General features: G+C 44.2%; 1 protein-coding gene and 2 long non-coding RNA genes across 6 annotated transcripts in view; 1 reads left to right on the top strand and 2 right to left on the bottom strand.

The window, feature by feature from the left end:
- Positions 1–25,000, bottom strand: part of FOXO3 (forkhead box O3) — an 88,733-nt gene that overhangs the window by 10,948 nt on the left and 52,785 nt on the right. Inside the window, exons 2-3 of one of the 4 annotated variants that reach the window (XR_010743192.1) lie at positions 4,557–5,991; positions 2,145–2,408 (exon numbers count right to left, since the gene is read on the bottom strand). Coding sequence is in view for 1 of the 4 variants with exons in the window: in XM_066315221.1 (XP_066171318.1) it covers positions 4,591–5,991 (1,401 nt within the window). In the remaining 3 variants the exon portion in view is untranslated. The remainder of the gene's footprint in view (positions 1–2,144; positions 2,409–4,556; positions 5,992–25,000) is intronic. The other 3 variants (XR_010743191.1, XR_010743193.1, XM_066315221.1) reach the window with 3 other exon arrangements.
- Positions 18,124–19,232, bottom strand: LOC136358998 (uncharacterized). The gene is made up of 2 exons (XR_010743209.1): positions 19,164–19,232; positions 18,124–18,329 (listed from the first exon to the last, which is right to left on the bottom strand). It is a non-coding gene; the product is annotated as an uncharacterized lncRNA (long non-coding RNA).
- LOC136358997 (uncharacterized) lies at positions 23,109–24,241 on the top strand. The gene is made up of 2 exons (XR_010743208.1): positions 23,109–23,228; positions 24,161–24,241. It is a non-coding gene; the product is annotated as an uncharacterized lncRNA (long non-coding RNA).

Raw genomic sequence — 25,000 nt, 5'->3', positions numbered from 1 at the left:
CTGTTCTCCACCAAATACATTTTCTACATAGATATTTTTGTTCAAAGACTAAACTTGGCATGTGTGGAGTTCAGCTAATGACAAAACCACCTTTCAAGACTTGGGCTGGCAGAAACAACATTGAAATGTTACAAGTGCCACCACCTTAACCACTAGCCTAATAGAAATGGAGCAGAAGAATGTGCTGCTCTTGAATTTCTTTTAGATTTTTTAAAGGCAGACAGCCACACCTTAGCTCTGTGTAAGAAACCTGGCAGCCCTACCCTAACACCTCATTTTTGAAAATAAGAGAGAAGGAAGTGCAGCTATGGTACTGAGGTAGTCACATGTCATCAGGTAAGAGGCACAGTCATTCAGATTTCATGGGCAGAAGTTTTCTGGCAGAAAACAAAAATCATCTTCTTTGTGGCAAACTGTACAGAACTCTCTGATTCAAAACTTCATCCAAATGGAGACCTTTGACTACTTATTTTCACTTTTAGGATGGTGGTGTAAACACAAAGTCACCCTCAGACCTATTTGTCTTAGGTATGAATTGTTACCAGAAACAGGCTGAAGACCAATTAACAAACTGGCAAGTAGTCCAAGCTGATATGGACTAATTAAAGACTAACAGACTTTTTTTAGGCTTCCTAAGATTTTTTTCACCACAGATGTTAATCATCAAGTGCGAACACTACATGACGTTGCTATTTGCAGCTTGTGTACTCTGCAATCAGAAGATGTGGGACCTCTATGATACTAGTGGAAAATGAGTGACTTCAACTGATCTGTCAGGTATTTCAAATGTAATTTTCAAATAAGTCAATGTGAGTCCAGCACAGCTCTGTTACAGAGCCCAGAGGCACCCTGATAAATGACATATTGAAATCTCTTTCAGATGATGCAGCTCAGATGAGTTTTTCAGACTATGACACCAACTCAAGAAGTTCCTGCCCTGCTTGCGCTGAGCCTTTCTCCACTCCATGCCCAACCCTGCCAGCATTGCTGCCTGCATGATGTCACTGTAAACTGGATCACTGAAACAATCCAGGTAAAAGTAACTTCTTGGATGGGTTTTGGTGCTGGAGAAAATGTTTCCTCATGCAGCAACTGTTCACCAGCTCCTGACCTTCCAGGGAGCAGCAAATGACCTGAATAGTCTTCCCTGATGCTCTGTTTTGGGATTACTCTTTGGCAAAAGCCAAGTCCCTTTGGACTTGCCGAGTGAGACAGACTTCAGAGCAAAGTGCAGAGTTGTGGGAATCCCAGACTAAGAGAAGGACCCATTAATTTCAAAATAAAAGGTATTCTAGGGACAGATGAGGGAATAGTGAAGTCTATTTATGGCTAAACCCGCTGAAATACCAAGGTGATGATTGTCTGAGTGGGTGGAGGGCACTATCCAGTGCTTTTGGAAAGCAGGCAGAGATAGAGGAACAGAAGCTCCAGGCAGTATAAGAGGAAAAAATTATGGCTGAGTGAATAAAGCAAGAAAAAAAATTTTCTCCATTCCTTCTTGTAAGAGAAAAAAACCCCAAACTAAATCCAAATTCATTTATAAGCCTCAGTGAGGGCCCTCTTAAAGGCTGGGCATGGGCAGCCCCATGGGCACAGGTTGGTGGGGTGGGATTGGGCAGGGTTCTTTGCAGGGACCATGCACAGGCACATGGGCAGCAAACGTGCGCAGCCACTAAATCTGCAACAGTGGCATCTCCTGCAGGGTTTCTTAAATTTCCCTATGAAGAAATTGTAGTTGATTTTCTTCCAAAGTAAACCTCCCTCTATACCTAAGTACGTATAAATGAAATATCTGTGTATTTGCCTTCTTTCTTTTCTTCCTGAAAACTGACTCTAATGTTTCTCTTATTTTTAATAGAAAACACAGCATTCACTATTCCTAGGTATGCCAGTAATCCATTGTAACTGCATTTGCCTGCCTGCAAAACACACCTGGCTACCCTTGTGAAACGGATTTAACATAAGCAATTGCCAGGCTGTTCTGCCCAAAGTGTTCCCCAGTCTTCGGGCTTGTAAAGATGCATGAACATTGCTGAGAGAAGATTTTAATTCAGGGGTTCCTATTGCTATAATGGGGAAGTAACCAAGGAAAACAACACATCTGATGTCATGCAAGAAGCCCTATCAAATCGTGAGATGCTCACAGAGAGGCAAACTCTCAAACAGCGCTGCTTAACAGATGAGGAAGGGTGCAGGATGAACCAGCTCAGCAGAAATCATCTGCACTTGCACCTGATACCGGAGGCACCCCGCAGCAGCCGGTCCACTTGTCAGGGAGAGGGAGAGAGGCTTCCACAGATGACTGGACAGTAATCCGCCGAGGAGAGCTGTCTTGTTAATAAATCTGTCCTCTGCAATGAGACTCTGCACACACACATGTGTCAGCCCCTTTATTCGGAGGGAGCAGCCTGAAAAAGATCACGGCAGCTCTACTTTCCACGGATGCCAGAGGCTGGGGTGAAGAGGCAGCAAGAAGCATCAGTGAGGAGGTGGGGTGCCGTCTCTCCTCCACACTGCCCACGCAAGTCCCCCTGCGGCGGCTGCTACCTACACGATGCACACAAAGCTATGGAAGCAGGAAGCTGCCTTATTTGCCTGTGTCAAGCAAAACTGTCAATAAAATGTATTTTTCAGGCCCCATTTGACAGACTGTACTGCTGGATGTTGCACAGCAATAAAGTTCCTCCAGCCTTTTCTTTTTACATTGTGCAAAGAAGGTTTTTAAATGCAAGCAGCTCATGCACCTGAAGGAAGAGAGAACTGGTCAACAAGCATGATCTGCAAATTTTTGCTTCCTCATCCTTGAATCAATTCTCTTTTTCCCCCCCTTTCTTTTCATAAATTCTCCAGTACTGGAACTGAAGAAAGCCCAAAACTCATCCACAGTCCTGGCCTTGCCAAGTTGCTGCCTTGCTCAGGGTCTGTGGAACGGTAGTGTCCTCTACAGCCCTCCTCCACAGCCTGTCTCCTGGCTGTGCACTGCAGTGCTCTTGCTAAGAGTGAGAAGATGTGCAAGGACCAGAGGAAATCCTTGCACTGACAGAGAAAGAACTGTGCACACCAACCACTCCATCGGATCATGGCAGCTTTTCAGACTGACTGAAAGGAAGATGCCTGAGCAGCCTGGTTCTCCCTCACAGAGAGCAGATCCCAGCACGTCTCCTGAGGTGTTCTGTACACACAGGAAACAGGAAAACATTCTCGAGGTTCACCACTGCTGCTCACCTACCACATAGCTTCCCCTTGAACATCTAGCTGTGAAACAGTGAATGAAAACGCAATTAAAGATGAAAGGGGCAAATTATGCACTGTAAAGTCAAAGGACACTGACTCCTTCTTTCTGTCCTTCAACTGGAAAATAAGAAAGCTGGAAGTAAGCTGTAAACTGAATGAATGCCTCATTTAACCTCACCACTGAGATGCTCTACATACTATTCTGAAGTTAATAGAACACTTTCAATAATTCATTGTTTACCTTTTAGCCTATCACATTTTGAAATTTACTCCCTTATACTAATAAACAAATACTTATCTGAATACTTATACTAATAAATAAACAAAGGAGAAAGGGTACTTTGTGTGGCACCTGCCCTATGAGTCAGGGAATATGTATGTGTGAGCAGGCAGAAGTATGGGCAGGATCCTGCAGAATCACAAAACGATGACGGAAACAATGATTACAAGTCCCCGGCTGTGGAAAATAAGGAACAGGAAAAAACATAACAATCTTGAAAAAAACTGATCTGAAGAAGCTAACATTTTAAAACCACCTTTATCAGAACCCAAATCTACAGACACTCTCTTGGAGGAGTCCAAAAGAAAAAGTTATCTACCCCATTGAGGGGCAGGGGAGGAGGACAACAGTTAATGCATACTTAAAACATTAAAGTAGGCCAGGACACTCCTGAGACTAGGATCCCACCAATATATAATTCCTCCACTTGATACCATTTTTTGGCCAAGAAATAAAATTTTAGGAAAAAGCAAACCCAAACAACTTTGCTAGCGTTGCTATGCCACAACAGCAGCACCACACTGATTCTGTCCAGATCTGTCCCACACACCTGATCCCCAGTGAGTGCACTGATCTTGCAAAGACACTCTTTTCCTCCCCCTCAGCAACACTGCTCCACTGACTGCAGAGCCCCTTGCCCCATCCCTGTGTAACACAGCCTGGCTACACGTGGCATCAGCAAGAAAGAATCCATCTGTTGCGACTTCAAAGAAGATGAGTTAGAGCTCTGAGATTCCTATAAACCACAAATATTCCACCTTGGTTTGCCTGATTTGTCATTAACATTTCTCATGCCTAAATTAAGCAGGGCGCTGAGCACCAGATGCGTGCTGACGGTGTTGCAGTCGAGCAGCTTTTATAGCTTAGCCTCGTTTCTCTCCACACCTCCACGTTTCTTGGTTGTGCCTGTTGCATACCAACACACAACAAGCCATCACAAACCAAATTACTATTATTAGTGTGCACTAACTATTAAGGGTTTGGTGCAAACTCCAATAAAACTAAGGAACCAATTATTTTACCACATCTATGGGGCACTGACCTGTTTGCCCGTTTTCCCTGTTCTCAAAGATCCTTCAGCCTGGTACCCAACTCTGTGATGAAGCCTGTTTAGCACCAGTGAAGTTCCCCACATTCAGACTGACAACGTTCTGAGCTGAGATGAGGGAATCAAAGTTAAAATCCAGCCCATCAGCATCCATGAGTTCACTGCGGATAATGGACTCCATGTCACACTCCAGGCTCCCATTGAAAATATCCAGGTCCAAGTCACTCGGGAATTTCTCATGTCCCATGACCGGGAGGTTCACACTAGAGGAGTACAAAGAGGAGCCTGACAGCGGGTCAGAAAGTGTTTGCATAGACTGATTGACAGGTGACTGTTGATGTTTGGTGGATCCCAAGCTGTTGGAGTCACTCAAGCCTATGTTACTGATGGAACTGGACAAGGCACGGCTGCCACTAAGAGAGGAGTTGTGGGACTGGTGCTGGTGATGGGACAGGTTCTGATTGACCAGGCCGCTCTGGCTGGACTGCGCAGCAAACGACATCATGGGGTCGTTGCGGAGCATTATATTCCTGCGGGAATTCTGGGCGGACACAGCTGTGCTGGCTTGTGACATGAGTGGGTCAGACTGTGTCATCATGACATCGCTGTGACTAAGCGCATCCGAGGTGAGGAGATCCTGCAGCGTCTGGTTGTTGTAATGAGAAATGGAAGAGAAGGTGGCCTGCTTGTTCTCCTGAATTGTCTGCATGGGTGACTGGCGGAGGGAATTCAGGGACGACGGCCCAAACACAGCGTTGTTGAAACTACTTGATGGGGAGCCCAGCCCTGAACCTTTGGAACCATACGGAAAACTGGAGCTTCTCTGCATTATCCCTCCTGTGGGTGACTGCTGGGAGGGAGGGAGCGTTATATTGTCCAAGAGATCATCCATGAGGTTATCAGTGAGTCCATCATTCAAGTTCATTGTCCCAGCCATATCAGTCAACCTAGGCAACTCCACAGTACATGGTTTGTTTACCGACGGGGACAAGCTCGATGGACTACTGTATAGCATGGGAGAAAGCGGAGCATCATCATCTTGAACATCATCGAGCTCAGTGCTTGCCAAAATTGGTGACAAGCGGCCACTGATCGTACTGGCATTCGAATTTGTACGGGAGCGGAAATCTGTCCAAGCATCCAGCTCGTCACTGCTGCGAGAGGTGGGACTCCCTGGCCACTTGGAGAGCTGGGAAGGGCTGTCCTCGCTCGTCTCCTGGGCTGTCTGCAGGGCCGCCTTTTTCTTTGCCGCCCGCCCTCTGCTCTTGGTGTACTTGTTGCTGTTGTCCATTGATACAGCGCGTCTCCGGGGAGCCTTGCCGCCTTTTCCACCATCTGGATTGATCATCCACCAAGAGCTTTTCCCAGTGCCTTCATTCTGCACCCTGACGAATCGGCTGTGGAGTGACAAGTTGTGCCGGATCGAATTCTGCAGGAAAGGAGCAAAACAAAACGTCAAGATCAGCACCCCACTTCTTTTTACAACCCAAATCTCAATCATTAAACCAACATCCCATGATAACAGCAACATGAATAAAATCACTGAACTCTCCTGGACATCTCCATGAATTTTTCTGGTGCTGGATACAGGAAGGCTGGAGTGTGACTGTGGCATGGCAGCGCCCTGCTGTGAAGCAAGCCCTAAGCTTGCACTAGCTGTGCATTCCTTGTGCTGATCTCTACACCCTTAAAAGCTTCATCCTAAGAAAAGGCATCTGGCATTCCTGATAGAAAAGAGCTAGATGTTTCTCCCTTACTTTTGACTCAGGAAAAACTATTACTATCAATAATCTTGCCATCAGTTCCTTGAAATAAAAACTGCAAAGGCACAGCAAAGATCTGGCTGGAGGGGTAGTCACACTCATCGCAGCCTCTGCAAATGTCTTTTTAATTCTTCATGGGCACGTGTGCTGTATATTTGTTACAATAATTCCTGAGAAAACTGCAAGTGCTGTTGCTCCTCTCCCACAGGCACTCTGTGCATGACTAAGCTGTACTTTCTCTCTTGATTAGAGGCACCAGAATTACGCCCATACGGCAGTAGCTGGCCAGCTGTCCCCTCACTATAGTATCCTCGCAGTCTTCAAAACATGATGTGACACAGTATGCAACGATATCCCTGTCCCCGTAAGCTGCTGGATACAGAGCTGTATAAAGCTGCTGTACACAGCTGGATACTCCGTGCAGTACAGGATGCTATGGAATACAGGGCTCTCAGGGGAGCCTGCACACAGCCTGCTCTTGCATCCTACCTGCTTGCACTCGTCAGCAGCATCACACTGCCCAAACACCATGCTGGCTCAAACCGATGACAATCACCTCAGAATCAGAAAGATTCCTGAGAAAAGATTTCCTGAGAAAACCAGCCCGCAGTACCTCCAGAGAAACGGCACCAGATTTAAGTAAGTAAGATGAAAATCCCACTCCACTCATCCTGCTGATCTTGTGCTTAAAATATGGATCAAAGAAAGGAAAAGCAAATAGTATTTGTTAGTGTGAATGCTTCCAGGTTTGGTAAATCAACATTTTTTTCCCATGTGGAAGTCAAAAGATTTTTGGAGCTATCCCATATTCCTTTGAAAAACTCCTTGTGCTATTCCTCTAAGCTTAAAGAGAGCAGAGGTTTTTTTCTTAGATTTTGGCAATTACCAGGTGTATCTATGAAAAGGATAAAATTGCATTTGTTCTATCAACACCTTTTAAAACGCATAGTCAGCAAGACCGTAACACAATCAAACCATTCAGAACAAGTGTCCTTTGTTTACAAAACACTGAAGAAACTCCAGATTTAAATGGGCAAAGAATGAATCAGTCAACAAATCATTCACCAGCACCTCAATATTTGCATCCTTAGGAAAAATGGATGCTTGACATAAATAAACTGGAGATACATATAAAGCAGTACAGCCTGGCTTTTTAAAAGACAGTTCTTTTCAGCATAAAATGCCTTTCTTTCCCCACTGCTGAGCATTGTGGTTTTTGTCAGATTGTGAAATGGAAAACATGCCTGAAGTTCTTGCACGCAGACAGCAGACGTGGTTGTGATTATCACTTAATGAAAAGAGAAATCATATGGACCATGCTTCAAAACAGCAACTGTTATGTTTTAAACAATTTACACAAAGCAGCTGATCAGACTTTGCTGACATGCTCAAGAGAAGTTTGGGTCAGTGCCTCAGCTATAAACATGTCCATTTCTGAGGGACTATCACGCCATCAAAACACAGTAGATTGAATTGCACCATAATAGTTCTTCAGTCTGAGGAAAGAAAAAGCTTTTTATTGTTCAAATGATGACATTTTAACCATATTTTGAGTCAGGCAATAGTCTAACTTCTAATAACTAGGCACCACTCCTTACTTCCTCAGGTTTCTCTCTGTAAAACTGGCTGGAGAACAGATTTTTTTTTTTTTTTTAATAATCTTTCTTGATATTCCAGCTTGTACTGCATCTCTGCAGGTAGCTCTCATCCTCACTCCTCGTAACTTCCATGAACAACTACTTGTGAGAATATCTGCACAGGGATTTCTCCAGGCAAAGTCCACGCCAGGCTCCAAAAGCCATACAAACCATGCTGTTCCCCACTTAAAAATGCTGGATATAAGAATATATGGCATCATGACTCTTGCTAACGAAAAACAAATCTAAGAGAGGAGAAACACCTGAGGTGGTATATGCAGCATGCCATGCACAACTTCAGATATAAAAACACTTAGTCAAAGTGCCAGCAGCTAACAGTTTTCAGCCTACAGTATTCTCATAAAAGGGCTTATTTCTGCTGCTGTATCTGTAGTATGACAGTATTTGGCCTAAAACCATGAAAAATCCTAACTGGTAAAATTGTGAGACTGAGGCACCTTTCAGGATGAGGACTCCTGCCTGTGCGGATATGTATGTGCATGTGTAATTTTGTTCTTATTATATCTTTTTGCTCAGTGTCCATTTTACACAAATAATAAAAGAATGTAATAATCCTTCTGCATTGAAAATTGGTGGTTTAAAAAAACCCAAGCAGTTTGTTTTCCTTTACATTAAGCACTATGCCACTTAAAATCCTACTTCTGTTCTTCTTTGCTTTTCTAATGCAGGAAGATTTTCTTAAGCATAATTACGGGCTAATTTTTATTTTTGTGTACCACATCTCCACCCTCTGTTCAAACATTGCCTTAAAACCCACTTCTTTCACGTAACCTCCTCCACTAACCTCTTCAGTGACAGTATCCTTTGAGTTTTTTGGTTTCTCCTTCTGTTGGATGCCCTGCCAAATCAAATTAGGGCTGGATCCTACTATCCTTTCTCATGCAAGTTTTGCTACAGAAGCCACCAGGATTGACAACTCACATCAGTAAAGGCTGTTGCACTGTGCTACCAGGTGGCAATCTGGATGGAAATAACTGTATTTTCTACATGTTTTCTGAGCTGTCAAAAAATATTCCCATCTGCTTAAAAGATAGGAAAGTATATGGGGACAATCATTGCTCACAATCACGTGCATTACTAATATATGACCACACAACAAACCACAAAGAAGGTGGGGAAGCAAAGAAAATACAATTTATCATTTGAACCCACTGCTGATGAAATTACTGGGGCTTTGTCTTTGACCTACGTGGGAGATGAATTAGGCCATAATGATGGAAACTTAACACATTTTTTCCATGCCAAAATGCGATGAGAAACTTTAAAAGATCCATAAAGGAACTTCCATCATGTGTCCTGGAGACCATATGTAGATGGGATAGATGCTAGCCAAGCTGCAGACAGCTCAGATACCACCAATGGGTACAACATATGGACTGTACTCGAGCAGAGCAAAAAAGAAATATGATGAGCTCCTCCTTTTATTAGTGTTACTATTTATACTGGACTTGAAGAATGTGGTGCGCTCTACTGAAAGCCAGAAGACTGAGGTTCCTGCAGATAACATCTAGAGAATCATGTACTACCCTGAGGCCAGACCAGCTGGACTGAAGTCTCCTTTGAAAGTGGTCCTGTAAGAAGAGGGAACATCCCTGGAGACACGGAAGACTCAGGGCAGAGGAACACACAGGACCAGGCAGAACTGGTGTGAGCAGAGTGGAGCAGTGCCATAGGCAAGCAGTGCTGCTGTCCTCCCTTGGCTTAGGCTGATGGCACCAGGAGAAGGGGTGAGCTGGGTGCCCAGAACAGCCAGAGCAACAACACCAGGGCTTATATCACTCTCCCCAAACTCAGGGACATGCTCTCAACTTCAATAAATGTTGACCCACTGCACTGTGTTTTATTCGGTTAATGCTCCTCCAGCTACATTTTGCTCGCAAGAAAATCCCCTGAGATCAGCTACCATGTCCTAATTACACGAGTCTCTCTCAATATTTTGATAAGATTCCAAACGGGCTGACAGAGAGGACACTCAAATATTTCCAAAGTGCCGTATCCCTAACGTGATACAAACAACTGAATGAGTCTCCCAAGGAGGCTGGGATATGTTATTTCAACACTCAGACCCAGTCAGACAACAGCAGCAAATGTTTGAACTTTCAAAATGGAGAAAATTCCTCCTCCCTGTGCCCATTCCAGCCTCTTCCAAGCCATGTTTACCTTGTGGAGCCTGTCCACTAACTCAGACACCAGCTGCAAGTGCTTCCACTGCAGTACAGAGTCTTTTTTGTCTGGAAGCAACATGTGGTATCAATTTATCATCCTTGACAACGCAACAAGGAATCCACTCGCTTTAAAAATAAAATGAGAGTTGTGTAACTTAACTCTTAAAAGTCCCTGCTCTTTTTTTTTTTTTTTTTTTTTTTAGAAGAAATAAGAAAAAAAGCAAAAAAAAGCCTAAAGATTAGCAAGATGAGGTGCAGCTGGTGGCTGACAAGTCCAAGTTACACACTGGTCTGGTTTTTTTTGTAGTGAGTAGTGAATTTGCTGTTTCAGATATGGGCTCCTAAACTGTAAAGTTGGGGCTAAAAATCAAAAGCAGTAGTTTAACAAGTGGGATATTAGGACATGGTGGGAGAAAAACAAACACTATCTGCAGACCCATAAATGCTGCTAATGCTCACTTGGGAGAATTACACTTTATTTTACCCTGTATTAACATATATTATGTTTTTACTTCACCATATGAAGTTGTCTGGTGGCCATACAGCAGAGAAAGGCATCAGATCTAATGCTCCTGAAAAGAAGCCATGAAAGTAACTCCAGCTTATCAATCTCCAGATGAACAGAGGGAGTCCAGCTTCTCCATGACTCTGCTTGCTCACTTGAATTTCAGTTTGCAGCTTATGTCATCTTGCTCAAAATGTTCTCACAAAAATCTCATTTGGGATGAATACCCCTAGAGACAGCTTCCACCAAAAAATTATCTTCTTTAAGAAAGCCCTACTTTTTTGCATTCAGTGGTTGATGAAAGTGTAGTCTGTTAATAATTCAACACATTTTGCCCACCTGTCCAGACCAGTGTCTGTGCCTTTTCTTTGAAGTAACTCAAAACTTGCTGCAACTACCAGTTTTCATAGAATCACAGAATGTGTGAAGTTGAAAGGGACACATCAGAATCATCAAGTCCAACACCCAGCCCTGCACAGGACATCCCCAGAGTCACACCATGTGCCTGAGAGCATTGTCCAAACACTTGAACACAGACAAGCGATGCTGCGACCACTTACCTGGGGAGCCCCAACCACCCTCTGGGTGAAGAACCTTTTCCTGATATCCAACCTAACTCCTCACCCGCCGCACCTTCATGCCATTCTCTTGGTCCTGTCAATGGTCACCACAAAGAAGAGATCAATACCCACTCCTCGTCTCATGAGGATGCTGCAGATTGCAATGAGTTCTCCCCTCAGCCTCTTTTTTTGTCCAGGCTAAACAGACCAAGTGACCTCAGTGCTCTTCATATGACTTCTCCTCAAAGCCCTTCCCCATCCTTGTGGCCTTCCTTTGGACACTCTCTAGTACCTCAGTGTTGTTTTTATAACTGTGGTACCCAAAACTCCACACAGGACTAAAGGGGATACTGCATCAGTGCAGAGCAGAGTGCATTTTACACTCTGATTTTTAAAAATCACATTTTACATTTCACACGTTTTACATTTTGTTTGCTGTGATGTCCCCAAGGAGATTCAGTTGCAACTAAAGAAGAAAACAGATGCAGTGGCTAAAGTAGCCAATTGTGTGCATGTACATAGGAATTCCTGGGGGAGGGATTTGCAAGTCTAGGGAAGTTATCTTTATGAAGTACCAGTCTATTGGTTCCATACCGTCCCCTGTTGACTAGCTCCATAAGGCTGAAGTGCTACTCTTCTCAAAGAACTTTGAAATCCCACAGAGGTGTCAGAATTTCTTCTTCTTCCCCATGAGTTTTTGCAAACCAGAAAAATGTATATAATTTAATAAAGTAATGAGGGTGCTCTGCAGATACAGGAAAAGCCAGAACTAAAACATAAAGAGAGTTCTTCCACTATATCTATCCAGTCATGTTGTCCTGATATAGCTCTTTTTCCATATTAAACTAAATATTATGTGTTCCAGATTGTTACATTTTCCCTAAATTATGGAAGCTGCAGGGACAAAAAGCATTAAGAAAATTACACACAGAAAAAGAAATCTTCTCTGACACCCAAAGAGGTTTTGATGCTTGATGTTTGGTATCATCTGCATGCTGCCTAGGCAGCTCCCAGAAATTCCACCAGCTGTATAGCAGAAGCAGAGAGCCAGAGCACACCAAAGTCCTGCAGGGTACACCCCTTCACACCCAGCTGGCAAAGGCACCATCTTCACACGCCTGGATATGTGGGGTGACACACTCCTGGATATGTAGGGCTGCTCAGCCCTACCCTAGCACGTCCTCCTTCAGGAAAAGGGAAAAAATATCCCACAGATTTAAGAAAGTCAGGTCAGTATCTGAAAGGTGGCTCTCCGGTTTCCCCTTCTCATCCTCTCTTCAAAAGTTTTCTGACCTTGGTGGTAGGGGAACCACACTAGAAGAAGCCTCTGCTATGGTTAGGTCTGCCTGCACTTCTGCCCATTGTCCCCCACCCTAAAAGAGCAGAGTCTTGAGGGATTTAAGCTTCCTGGAAGAACAGCAAGTCCAAAAAAGGTTTATCCCCTGAAATGTGCTGGCTGGATAGGAGAGGAGTACACGGATCTGCCTCCATCCTGCACACAGGGCAGCGCACCGTGCCAAATTAGCACAGGAGAAAGTGATTAGCACAGGGAAAACAAACGCTCCCCTACACGCACGCCACGACTCCCCAGCTGCACTGGCCATGAGGGCAGGCAGCGAGCAACCTGCCCAGCAAGGGGGCTTATGACCTCCTTTTTAAAAAGGAAAGCATCTCAACACATGGACCTTTGGGAACTGAGTCATGACTGGAAAGTTTTTCCTTTAAAAAAAAAAAGTAAAAAAAAAAAATTCTAGTTAAAACAACCACTGCCTCACTCTTTGCAAAGAGTGATATTGCAAATTGCTACGCTGACGTAAATAAAACTTAGCTGAAAATACACACTGCCTGGAAATTGCCTCAGAACACCACGCTTCCAGTTAGCAGAAAAATCTTCAGTTATTTTACAGTCAGACATGCTCTGACCACATGAGGACTCTAATAAATAACATTTGTTTTGCTGTGAATGGAGCATGCTGGTTGTCGTTTACACTGGGTGTTGGGAGACGGGAAGCAGAATGCAAGGAAAATGCTGATACTTTTAACGCAGCTGTGGAACAGGAAGGTCAGGCTCTCCAGCAACCCCCTCCAGTGTCAGAAGCCAGGTACCTCAGCACCCTTTGCTATAGGAAATCCCCTAAAAATCAATTGTTATCCTCTGCATGCTGTGGCACATTAGAATAGGATTTGGGAATCAGGAGGCAGGCACTGTCGCTGACAGGTTACTAGGGCACCTTGTCAAGAGGCACCTTTTTCAGTCCCTTCCACTCCCTTCATATTGTGGCTGCACAAAACTCAAAACCACGGTTGATTTTAATGAAAGGATTTAACTTAATTAAGAGCAAGAATTTACTGCGAGGCATTGCTCTTGTAAAGGGAAATCCCAAGGCAACTCATCACAGGCTTGACTGGGACACAAACAGAGTCAGCAAGAAAATGGGAGATGTTGCCCCTTACTGAACTTAAACCCAAGGAGTTGTGTACAAAATGGCTGCAATAGACACACAGGGCCAGGCCTTTGCAGAGCCAGAGCAAAACAGTTGTAATTTCTGTTCAGGAGTGATATCACATCTTTCAGATAACATCAGATAATATCTTTCTTTTCTCCTAATGTTTCTCAATGGCAAGCCCCAGCATTTCAAGTGTTTCCACTGCAGGGACTTTGGAAATAATACCATCCTTTACTTGAGGAGCTCCTTCAGGACAGCCTTGCTGCATTCCTCCTCCATGCTATGGAGCCCCCGGAGAAGTGCAGGCATGCACAACTAATCAACCTGAACACTGCACGTAACAGTAACTCCCACAAAAACAGCTACTCCTGTCAGCACAGCCCCAATCCACCAGCTGCTGAAGCTACTGGAAGAGTATTCCCAAACCTCAGCGGTCACCCAGTTAGACCTCAATGAAAACAATGCAATTTTACTGCAAGACAGACTTTCACCATGAAGGCTTTGGGTTTGTATTGCTAGAAAGAAGATCTAGGGGGAAAAAAAAATAGCTCCTCTGTTTTTCATTTCTTGGATGCAAAGATCCCAGCACAACTCTCACGCAGCACTGTGGAAGCCAGAGTGCTCAATTCTATTTTTACTCATTCTCAGCATATGGCTGTTACTATACATTGACTATTTAGAAACATCTATGGGCGTTCTTTCATGCCTTTATAAATAAATGTGAGTGATGCTACTGCTTATAATAATTCACTAAAAATAGTAGCTTCCCATGGAAGATCACAAAAGCATCTCACTGCTGAATCACCTATTATAAATCTTTATTTTTTGAAATCTTTTGCGGTCATGGGTTGATTTTTTTTTAACACTTTCCAAGCCTATGAAATGCAACTAAACCAGCAACAACTCCCACCACACAGTGGCATGGGGGAAGTAAAATCTATGTGTGTGGAGACAGCATTCCAGTGCTCCTGGAACCCAAGCTCAAGGCTGCCCTGCACACAGCTCTGTGAAGTGCTAGCTCTGAAATGATAGATTGTTAAACACCCGGCCTGGATTAATTGGAAGTGTTGAGCTGCACACACTAAATTGCAAATCTGGTGACAGTTACATCAAACCTCTGACTGAGAGCAACAGATCCTATACACTGTTGCCTGACTGAGTTTGATCAGACCTGAGCAAGCCCTTCAAAAGCCAGCACAGGCACCTGAGACCCTCGCAAGAAAGCCCACAAGCAACCTCCAAACCAGCCCTCAGCATTTCTGCTCTGTCAGCTAATCTGAAACAGGACCCCTCTCCCGTGCTATTTTAAGCACATAATTACTTTATTATTGAACCAGAAGATACTACCTGATTAAACAAAACTCCAAAACCAACAACGTTTTAAAATATGATGTGCTTCACTTGGCAGCTGAGGTGGCAAAGGGAATGGTCCTGCTCCAGAGACCTGAGCTCTGGGGAGCTGAGGATGCACCTAAGTGTGGCTCTCACTGGGCCTAACCCATTCACTTTTATAGGCAAAAAACCCTTGGGAGCCTCACAAAGGGCAGCTGGTGTGGGAACATGCAACTGTGACTCCAGATATCCACTGAGCTACTGCAGCACTGGGGTGGACAGAGTGTGAATTAGGAGACAAGGATTTGTGAACAGAACAACTTGAAAAACAGGTATCTCCTCCTTCACGACTCCAGACTGGATAGCTACCAATAAATACCTGAGCACTCTTCAAAATGTAATGGCAGCTGTAAAATATTAATGCCTTTTGAAAGTAGAAAGTGATCAGTTTTCCTTTTGATGTATTCTGATGTGCATTCTGCTTTCGTCCTGAGAATAACACACGGGTCCTCCCCAGCCTCTTGGTTATGTAGATTCCTGTATTTTCCCTCTGCATTGGGGAACATATTTTAAACACTGCACTTACGGGTATATTTGTAGAATCACACAGACTTGCTTTCTGTATGCACAAATACAGCTCATGCCGTGCCAGGTGACATGGGTGGACAAAAATACTTATCTCCACACCATTTTTACAAGAATAATAGCAAGCAGGGTTTATGCACCTTACTCCAGAAGTCTTTCCCCAACCCATTCTTTGATCTGTCTTTCACTGACACACTGCATCAGGGCACTCAGTCCCAAAATCACGTCTGCCCAGAAACTCACCACCAAGGCATGAGGCCTTAGTTTCCATGCTGTGATGCCCTGGATGTAACCCCCAAGTTGACAGCATTTGATTCTTTTTTCCCTCCCTATGGAAAAAGCTTTTCTGCAGACTTAAAATCTGGGCAGCTCCATGTCAGACCTGGAGCTAGTGACAACAGCCAGCCTTGAGAGTCCCGGGGAGAAATGGGCACCTCCACCAAACAGGCCCACCAGTCCATCTTCCTGTTCTCGTCTGAGAGCGCCTGACCCTCTTCACTGGTGGGGGTAGATCTCATCCTCTGGCAAGGAGGTTTTGGGATGGTGACTCCCACTGCCTCCCAGGGCACGCCAGCTTCAGAGAGCTCCTACGCAGCCAAACCAAACTCTACATCTCTGCATTCATCCCAGCCTCACCTAACCCCACTTATGAACTGTTTTAGTTTTCATTGAACCTCACCTCACTCAGACGACATGCATGTTACCGGTTCTACCGGATTTTTAAAATTTATTTTCTGTTTACTGCAGGGACAAAATATACCCCAGGAGCTGACAAAAGGCAATATGACACCTATTACAATGCCAATGAATCAGCCCTTTGCTACAGCAAGCAGGACATTCCTGTTTCACATGTAACTGGCAGCAGCACCATCCCAGAAACCTCACAATACAGGTAAATGCACAAGTATGAAATTAATTTTTTTTAAGCTGTTTACCTAATTTGAGAAAATAAAACCACGGCCATCGAGTCAATCGTAATCCCAAGTGTTGAATGTTGTGCCTAAAGCTAGACTGTGTCAAAACGCTTCAGTACTTGATGCTTTGTTAAAGCCCCACCCCAACACCAGAGCCTGAATAGTAGAATGATGAGTGGAGGAGCCTTTTCATGTTCTGGATTTGAACCTGTACACATGAGTAATTCCTGAGGCCAACACTCAGGCCATGATGGGGTCCTTGTATTGCTCCATACATGCCTTTTTCAGAGGCAGCTGTGGAGCCACAGGGCAATGGGTTTTAGGATCTTGACTGTGTCAACAGCAAGGGCCATGACCAGGTGCTATGACAAGAATTATCTCCCCTGTAGGATGCAGTCTGGTTGAGCTCCACATGTGGGAAGGACTGCACTCGTAGAAGACACTTGCATCTGAAAGTTTACAGCCTCAACAGGCAGACAAAGAAGCACTAACTCAATAAAGATGCTAGAGAAAATAAAATCAAGAGACTTGTTTTGCTTTCATTTGCTAGCACAAACCAGCCTTGCCTTCCTTGCCCTCCAGGACAGGCCTTGAGGCAACTTCACAGACACCATCCTGTATGCAGGAAAATTTTACGTTTTGACTTGCTGAATCAAAATCTATGCGTTTTGGGGTTGCAGTAGCTATATGGACTCTGAGATGGCCCTACAATTCCTCCAGATAAATTCTCTCCCAGATAACTTTCCGCTTCTTAAAGAAACTATCCCGGATCCTTCATGGGTTGGGCAGACACAGGCCACATATGGGTTTTAGGGGAAAACTGTTTAATTTTATTAGTGGAACTACACTGCTTAAAGGAAGCTTTTTTCCAACACCTACATATTCAAGACACAGGGCAAATTTTGAAGGACAGTGCTAAGAATGATGATGCCTTTGTACATCATCTTTTTCCTATGACACTGTTCATAGCATTCATGGCTCAAGAATGCAAGGCCTCCTAAGTATGCCAGGTATCATTTTCATAACCAAAGTACACAAGAACCAAGCACCTTCAAGTTGCAGTTGAAAAGATGACGGCAAAAAGAGCGAGCAATGGCAAATACTTAAGGGGATATCTTCCCTCCTTTGAAATGGGAAACGACCCACTACACCAAGAACCCTGAGATGTGCACACATTATGAGAGGCCTGCTTATACTTTTACAATATGAGGTGATATGCAAAATATAAAACAGGCTTACTAGCTTTGTGCTTTACTTTCTTCCCCCCCCCCCCCCGCCATGACTCAAGTTCAGAGGTGATGGAATGTCTAGGAAAAAAAGAAATTAACCAGGCTACTTTCTGGTTAAGGTTAGAAAACCGGGAATGAAAAAACAACGACATGGAAGAGTCCACAGCCATCTCCAGTTTGACTTTTTTCACAGCTAGTGGAAACTAATTCTGTTTACAAGGATCTGCTCATGTGCCTGTTGCAAAGTGAGATTCTCACCTGCAAAGGCTTTTTTTGCATGTCTAAATGCATGTGAACTATTTTGTGTGCTTGAACAAGAATGCCCTCAATGTGTAGGGTAGATGTGCACCAGCCTTTGCCAGACTCTGCCTTGTTGACAAGGATAAACACGAGGAGACATACAGAAATTTCCAGTTTTATTCACAGGCAAGTTTAAAAGCTTGCAAAAGCTAGTAAAAACCTTCTAGTAGTTTTGTAACAGGTTTTTTTTTTGAGGTGAAAATGCACCATATTAATTATTTTCAGCAGAAATGGGTTTTTGGTGCCATCCAATCACAGCTATGACACCAGCAGCCCTTCTGCAGGAGAGCGACAGCTGAGTCACTAATGCTAAAACAGGGATGAGAAAAGGAAAATGAAAAAGAAACTAGGCTACTTCCCCTGAGGAGCTAAATACAGTATTTAATGGCATCTTTTTATAAGGTTAACAAATCAAATGCTTCAGCTGTGAATTGTTGCCATCATTGTAACTACATCAGGATGACCCTGAACAGCCTATCTCCATCTAGGTTTTTTCCTCCTGTGACACATAAATAAGGAGGAAGAGGCTGGGAGCAGCCCAGCCTTTCACCATACTCTGATCTTCGGGGAGACAGGTTGTGATATCCACACAAGGATTGGGCAGGACAAACAGCTATGCTGTCAACACAGGGGGAAGGCGGCAGGAGGGAGCAGCTGGGTTCTTGTCTTTTCCTGCATCTGCAACAGCTGCCATCTTCGTCAGCTGCTGCCCCCATGGCACTCTGCCTGCACGAGCTGGAGCAGGCACCCCTTGGGTTCCTCTTGTTTAACTCACACTGAAAAGTTGTGTCCCCTCCCTGCCCCACTGCCCTTAAAAGAGCGTGTCAAAAGCAGTTAAAGTCAGGATGGCAAGAGACCTTAAAGCTCTGTGTACAGAGAAGCATCTTTTCTCCATCACCACAGAAGTGCTGGACACTTTGGACTCCATGTTGCAAATTGCATTTTAGTAAGTTGTGTTTTAGTGAAGTATCTAAGAAATACATGCATACTCCAGAAAATATTTGTTCAGCAGAAAAGTAAGGACTGAAGCAGATTCTCCAGGAAATCAACTGCGGCTACTTGACAAGGCCTTCTGTGTCAGGAGACCCTATATATAGTCATAAGATATTAGAGCACAACAGAATGAAATTTTTGCTGGTTTACCCAAGGTCATGGTTGTCAGCAATAGGCCTGGCTCAGGGCTGCACCAGGGGAACAGCTTTTGCACCTTCAGGCCCCAACAAATGGTTCCCACTGCAAGAGCCAAAAATGTAATCACAAATGCAACATGATCACGGGGTGGTTCGGAACATTGCCTCCTGATCTGATAGCCAAACACGGGAGTGCACAAGACACTGGTATGCAGGGAACTGGGCCACCTGGGCAGATAATTCCTGGCAAGATCATGTGCACTTGGACTAACCTTCCTCCTTGAGGGCAATGCCAGGGAGTGCACATTGGACACTGGTGGCACTGCATTTAAATATTCTTTTTAGGGAGATACTTTCTCTAGAGAGTCCTAGAGTTTAGCCAAACCCAGCCATGCCTGCCAAACACACAAAATTTCTATTTAATTAATCCCATGCATGTCTTCAGCAGACTCCCTGCTGAGTTGGCTTAAAGCACCCCATCCACGCCTTATCACAAACTCTGACCATGTTTTTATGACTACTTTAAGCATAATTTGAACATGATGCCAAATAGCAAATAAGTCACTGTTCGTGCAAAATGTCTGGCTGACCTCTGTGGGACTCTTCACATGAGAAAAAGTTTGCAGGCTTAGGACCAAAGCCTGGAAGCAGGGTCATCCCTTCCCTCTGCCGACACCCCCCCTCCCTTGGCTCCAACATCGAGTACATGCTGTCCTCTTCATTACTCCAACACAGTCCTTAAGGCCTTAGACCTGAATGAAGAAAACGAGCAAGCTCTGTGATTCAGAGTATTTAAAAGTGGAAAAAAACGGCAACTGTTAGGCAGAATCTGCTAGGAGGAAGAGAAGGAATCGGCAGAGTGCCAAGAGACAAGAGTCCATAGTCTTCAAATTTCAAAGGCTTTCAGGATAGATGACCTCAAGATACTTTCACAAGCTAGTCTGAACGAGTCACAAAGTTTGGTAGTTTGCTGTTTTTTTCCTCCTCTCCTTTTTTCCACTGAGATAACTCTGGGGTTTTTTCACTTGGTGAAAGACAAAATAACTTTAATAACTTCAAATAACTTTACTCCCCCGTGGCACTTACATGTCAATTAGCTCTGGATTGCTACTATATACTGGGACAGTGTACATGCTTGGGAAAGCGTCCCTGGGAATTGTAACGCCATAAAACGCCTCGGTGCTTCAACCCTACCCCATCATTCTGGTACACTAGCCAGTGAACACAGAGTGCTTTCTTCTGCTGTGCCCTTCTCTTTCCCCCTCTCCCTCCATGGAATTAGGACATTGCTGGAACTCAGCACAATGCTATTTGCAGTCATGCATGTTTGCAAGTAAAAACGAAGTCCAGGATTGTATTTCAGGCTGCCTGAGATTCAGCCCCCTTCTGCTGCCCAAAACCAGAAAGACAGTGTTTGCATGTTTAGATAACAACTATAGCAAAATGAAGACTAAAACTGTAAGCAATCCCTTTTAAATGCACACAGGGCAGGGAGTGACTGCCGAGAAGCACTGGCACTAACCTGATGGAGCCTTATGAACATTTGACTTGTTTTGCTCCCAGATTTCCACCTCGAGTCCCAGGCGCATGGAAGTCATCTGGGGGCACAACTGGGTTTGTTATGTAAGATCTCCTGGACCCCCTGTGTCAAATGACAACAAGCTCTGCTCTTTGGGTGAGATATTTTCAACTCTGGGAAGTACCTAGAGAAAAGCCGGAGGATGAGTCCCACGAGCCAAGTTTTCAGGGGAGCTACTGAGAAGAAGACATAAACTTCCTGGGAAGTGTCATGGTGTCATGCCATTGTCCTGTTAGATGGATTTTTGGACTTTGCCACACATGCTGCAGCAAGGTTTTCGCCCTAAAGCCCCAAGCACTGTAATATAGGCACTTAATGGGCTAAAGCACATCAGGCCTCCAGACTTGAAGTAGTTGATAGAAACAGTCTTCTTCAGGAACAGGAAAAATTCCAAGCTTCCTACAGGACACGATCCATACTTCTCCATGGCTGCCTCAACACATAAGGGTAAAATGAAAAGCCTGAAACAGACGTCAGCAGCTCCCAGAGGCCTGACGAGCACTGGAAAGGAGAGCTTTCCAGCACCAAGAAAAGGCTGGGAGTATCACCTTCCCCTGGGTACATAGCAACAGTTGCTAGTTTTGGCAGGCAGCGAGATGCAGTGCAAGACGTGAGGGTGACATCATTTGATTATCACTTTGCTTCCCTTGGATTCAATTGGATTCCAATAAGAAATTATTTTTAGAATCACTACAGACAAAAGCCATGAAAACTAATTTATTACAGATTTGGGTAGAGGAGGTTGGGGACTACATTAATAGCAGACAAAGCCTTTAACAAGGCCCAAGTATTTAGAACCCAAAACAGCAGCAGGAATAGTGTCTACATATTAACAGTGACAGTAATTAACCTTCTGAAAAACACACTTGAAGGTGGGATAGATTCTGCATTGCCTTAAGTTTTGCATTTAAGACTGGATATTCTTCCAAAAGGTGTGATGAAGCTGAAACTAAATGTGGTATTTGTTGTTGAAAGATCTGATGGGACCTCTGGTATTTTTACTCAGAGGTCCTGCCCTTAAAACCTAAAAGCCTGCCTGTTGCCTGTGCTTGGGAAGTTAAGTCCCAGTTTGTTGATATAGGCATTTGCAGTTTCTAAGAAAGTTAAGAATTACTAGAGGATATCATGACATCTGATGTTAACCTTCCAGAGAAAGCAGTACAGGGGGAAAAAAAAAAAAAAGCTCTCTAAAATGTTAAGCCTGAGGTCCATCTGAGGTCCATTGCTTTTGCCCTGGGCACAAGAAATTAATAACATCATGTCTTGTTACTCCATAACACTGAGAGCTTGAAAGGAATTGATCTTGCCTCCAATTTCAAGTTAGCCATGGTGTTTGTTTAGGAGAAGAGGCTCACATGACAGGCTGGAGCTTCTGAAGGAGACCTTTCACTGAAGTGGTAGCAGCTGTCTGGAAATAAATAACTACAGGGATTCCCAGGCAGTTGTGGAATTGTCAGCAGCAGTCCATTGCCTGGTGGTGCACAGCACTTCTTCACTATGTTTATGCAACTACAGTTATTAGTATTTACAGCAAGTGGCTTCTTTTTACATCCCTTACTTTGAATATTTGATTTTCTATATGAATTTTAATGGACTGTTGTACTGTCTTCTGGTTTTTAGCTTGTCATTTAGTATGCTTGCATAGTGACAGACTAATGAACTACTGAGTGATGTGAGGAATCATGTAGTATGCCACAACAACTTGTTTTGTAAAATAACAGGGCAGAGCTTTCTCTACTTTTATAGCAAGGACAGAATCTCTGCTCTGCTTGCCCAAAACAACGGTGAGAAAAAGTGTTTTGAGGAAGAAAGAAGGAAAACCAAAAAGCAGAACAGAAGTGAAACTGCACTGTCAGGTTTTCATTCTGTTAGAGCCCTTGTAATCAAACCCAGGAAGGCTACCCAGTGAGGGGCCCTGGGCTATCACATCATCCCCACTGCAAAACTTCTGACTGACGTAAGCAATTGACTTGTCTGCTAATTTGATTTCTACAACTCACTGCATCAGGACGTGACTGATAAGAGCTGACTGGCAATTCCCACAGATAGGGATTTTGCAGAGCCTTGCACCCTGTACAGTGCAGCCAGCTCCACCCATTTCTTTCTGCACATGCCACTGTCGCCCACAAATCTGAGGCAGACACACACGACTCTATCAGCAGGACCATATGTGTCTGCAGAGATAGCAAAGTGAGACTGCCATAATTTACCCAAATAAACAACTTCACATACAAGAAATGACATGTGGCAAAAGAGATCCATGAAAGGACACGGTATAAGCCTCCTAAATTCAAAGGCTGTTTGCTCCAAGTGAGAGAGCAGAGGTAAGAGGCAACCCAATAGCCACAGATTCCTCTGCAATACCGATTTCTGTTAGGGAGAAGTCAAAGCCAAGAAGAACAAACCATACCCAAAGCAGAGGATTTAGACTCCATCAAAACTGACTCAACCAAATTAAGGATTTTTTTTATGTGTGAAAGGCCTTGGATAAATATTTGGGTAAGAATGGGAAAATGGATAGCAAAATCAGACTAGCAAGTAACAGGAGTAATGTGAAAATGTTTGGTGCAGTAAAGTAGACAATAAATTATGAATCATCTGGCCCATAGAGATTTATGAGAGACTCTGCCAGTGAGGCCAAGCAACTGTTTTCTGGAGTGGGATAGGAGAGGAAGCACAAGGGCAAAGACCGAAACTCTTGTTCACCAGAAACGTAGATTTTTGAAAACCCTCAGAGGAGGCAGGAGAGACTTCAAAGTAGACTGCAAAAAGCTCGGGCTTCCTGGAGTGGCATGCCGTAAGCTGAAGGCTGTACAGGGACCTGCGGCCATAACTGCCTCAAACAAAAGATGTAGCACTGCTGCTGGAAGGCTGAGAGATGCCTGACCTTACCTACCCAAGTCTCACTGCACTCTGCCTCTCAAGGGCCAGCAAGGATTTACTGCTTTCCCTGTGGTATGCAGGGATCATAGAATCTTAGGTCTTTTCCTTAAGGCTGGAAAAGACCTATGATCATCAAGTCCAACTAACTTAAACCCAGCGTGTTCAGCACTAAACCATGTCCCTAAGCACCACATCCACACGGTTTTTTAACACTTCCAGGGGTGGTGATTCCACCACTTTCCTGGGCAGTCTGATCTACCTTTCAGTTAATGAAAAGGGTCAGTATACAACAAAACATCAAGCTGCAACAGGCATGCTCCCCAATGTGGCTGCATCCTTTCTCCCTGTCCAAAAAGTGCCCACCGAGTGGGCAGTGACCCACAGTCACTGAGGAGCAGCATTCAGGGATGTCAAGTCCTGTTGGCTGCTGATGACAGTGACCCCATGAAACAGCTTTCTCAAATCAAAATATGATTTACTGGTAACAGAAGGTAGGCAGTGTAATGTTTTCTAAAACTGACTCAAAAGAAGGTATTTGTCTCTCCTAGCTTGGTCCCATGCCAATACATGTGCCAAGAGCTGATGAGAAGCTGAGATTCCTACAAACTTAAAGGCAGGTGTCTGATCTGGTGAGTGGCTCTCAAACAACTGCCTACTTTGTGCCTAAAGAGTTTTTTTAACTCTTAGCAGTTCCTTTGATCTGTTCCTCCTTAACACTAGCAAAAAACCTGAAGCTGAGGAGGTAGCATCTTCCCAGTTAATGGCTTCAGCATTGTATCTTAATCCCTCCTGAAGCACCTACCCGAAGTTATTTTACCAGCAGCTGCTGTCTTGCCTGCCTGGTTGTTTTTAAAACTACTTTGATACAAAACCAACACCACACACATCCCTGAAGCAACCACCCCAGTACTGGGGCAAACATCCTCTCCATCCCCAGCTGGAGACGCATGCCATGCTGCGGATAGAGGGCAAGGAAGTGAGGGACAAGCCTCACCGCACACCTTTAGGCCTCCTGGATGCCCAAGGTGGGAGTTGAGGCTAGTGAGGCACCCTGACACTTGAGGCTTCTTTCAGAGGCCCCAAGATCAGAACTGTCCTGCTGCTCATGTGAGGCACAGAGACATCTGAAGCCAGACCATAATGATTTCCTCCTCTTCTCTCTTCCCAAAGACATTTTTTGAGTTTCACCCTTTTCACTGTTGGGATTACAAGCTATGTGCAAGCTGTTCTAATCTTTGCATACCCAGAGAAATGAACCAAATCAGAGTAATAGCATATGAAAAAGCACCAATTTATCTCAAGACCATAGTGTTTCTATTAAGGTGACTGGAGGCAAACACTTATGCCCCAAAGGATGGGGAAGCCAGGCAGGCAGAAAGGTATGAGAA

The sequence above is a fragment of the Sylvia atricapilla genome, chromosome 3, assembly GCF_009819655.1.
Source record: "Sylvia atricapilla isolate bSylAtr1 chromosome 3, bSylAtr1.pri, whole genome shotgun sequence".
Lineage (NCBI taxonomy): Eukaryota > Metazoa > Chordata > Aves > Passeriformes > Sylviidae > Sylvia > Sylvia atricapilla.
This window is presented reverse-complemented; position numbering and strand designations above follow the sequence as displayed.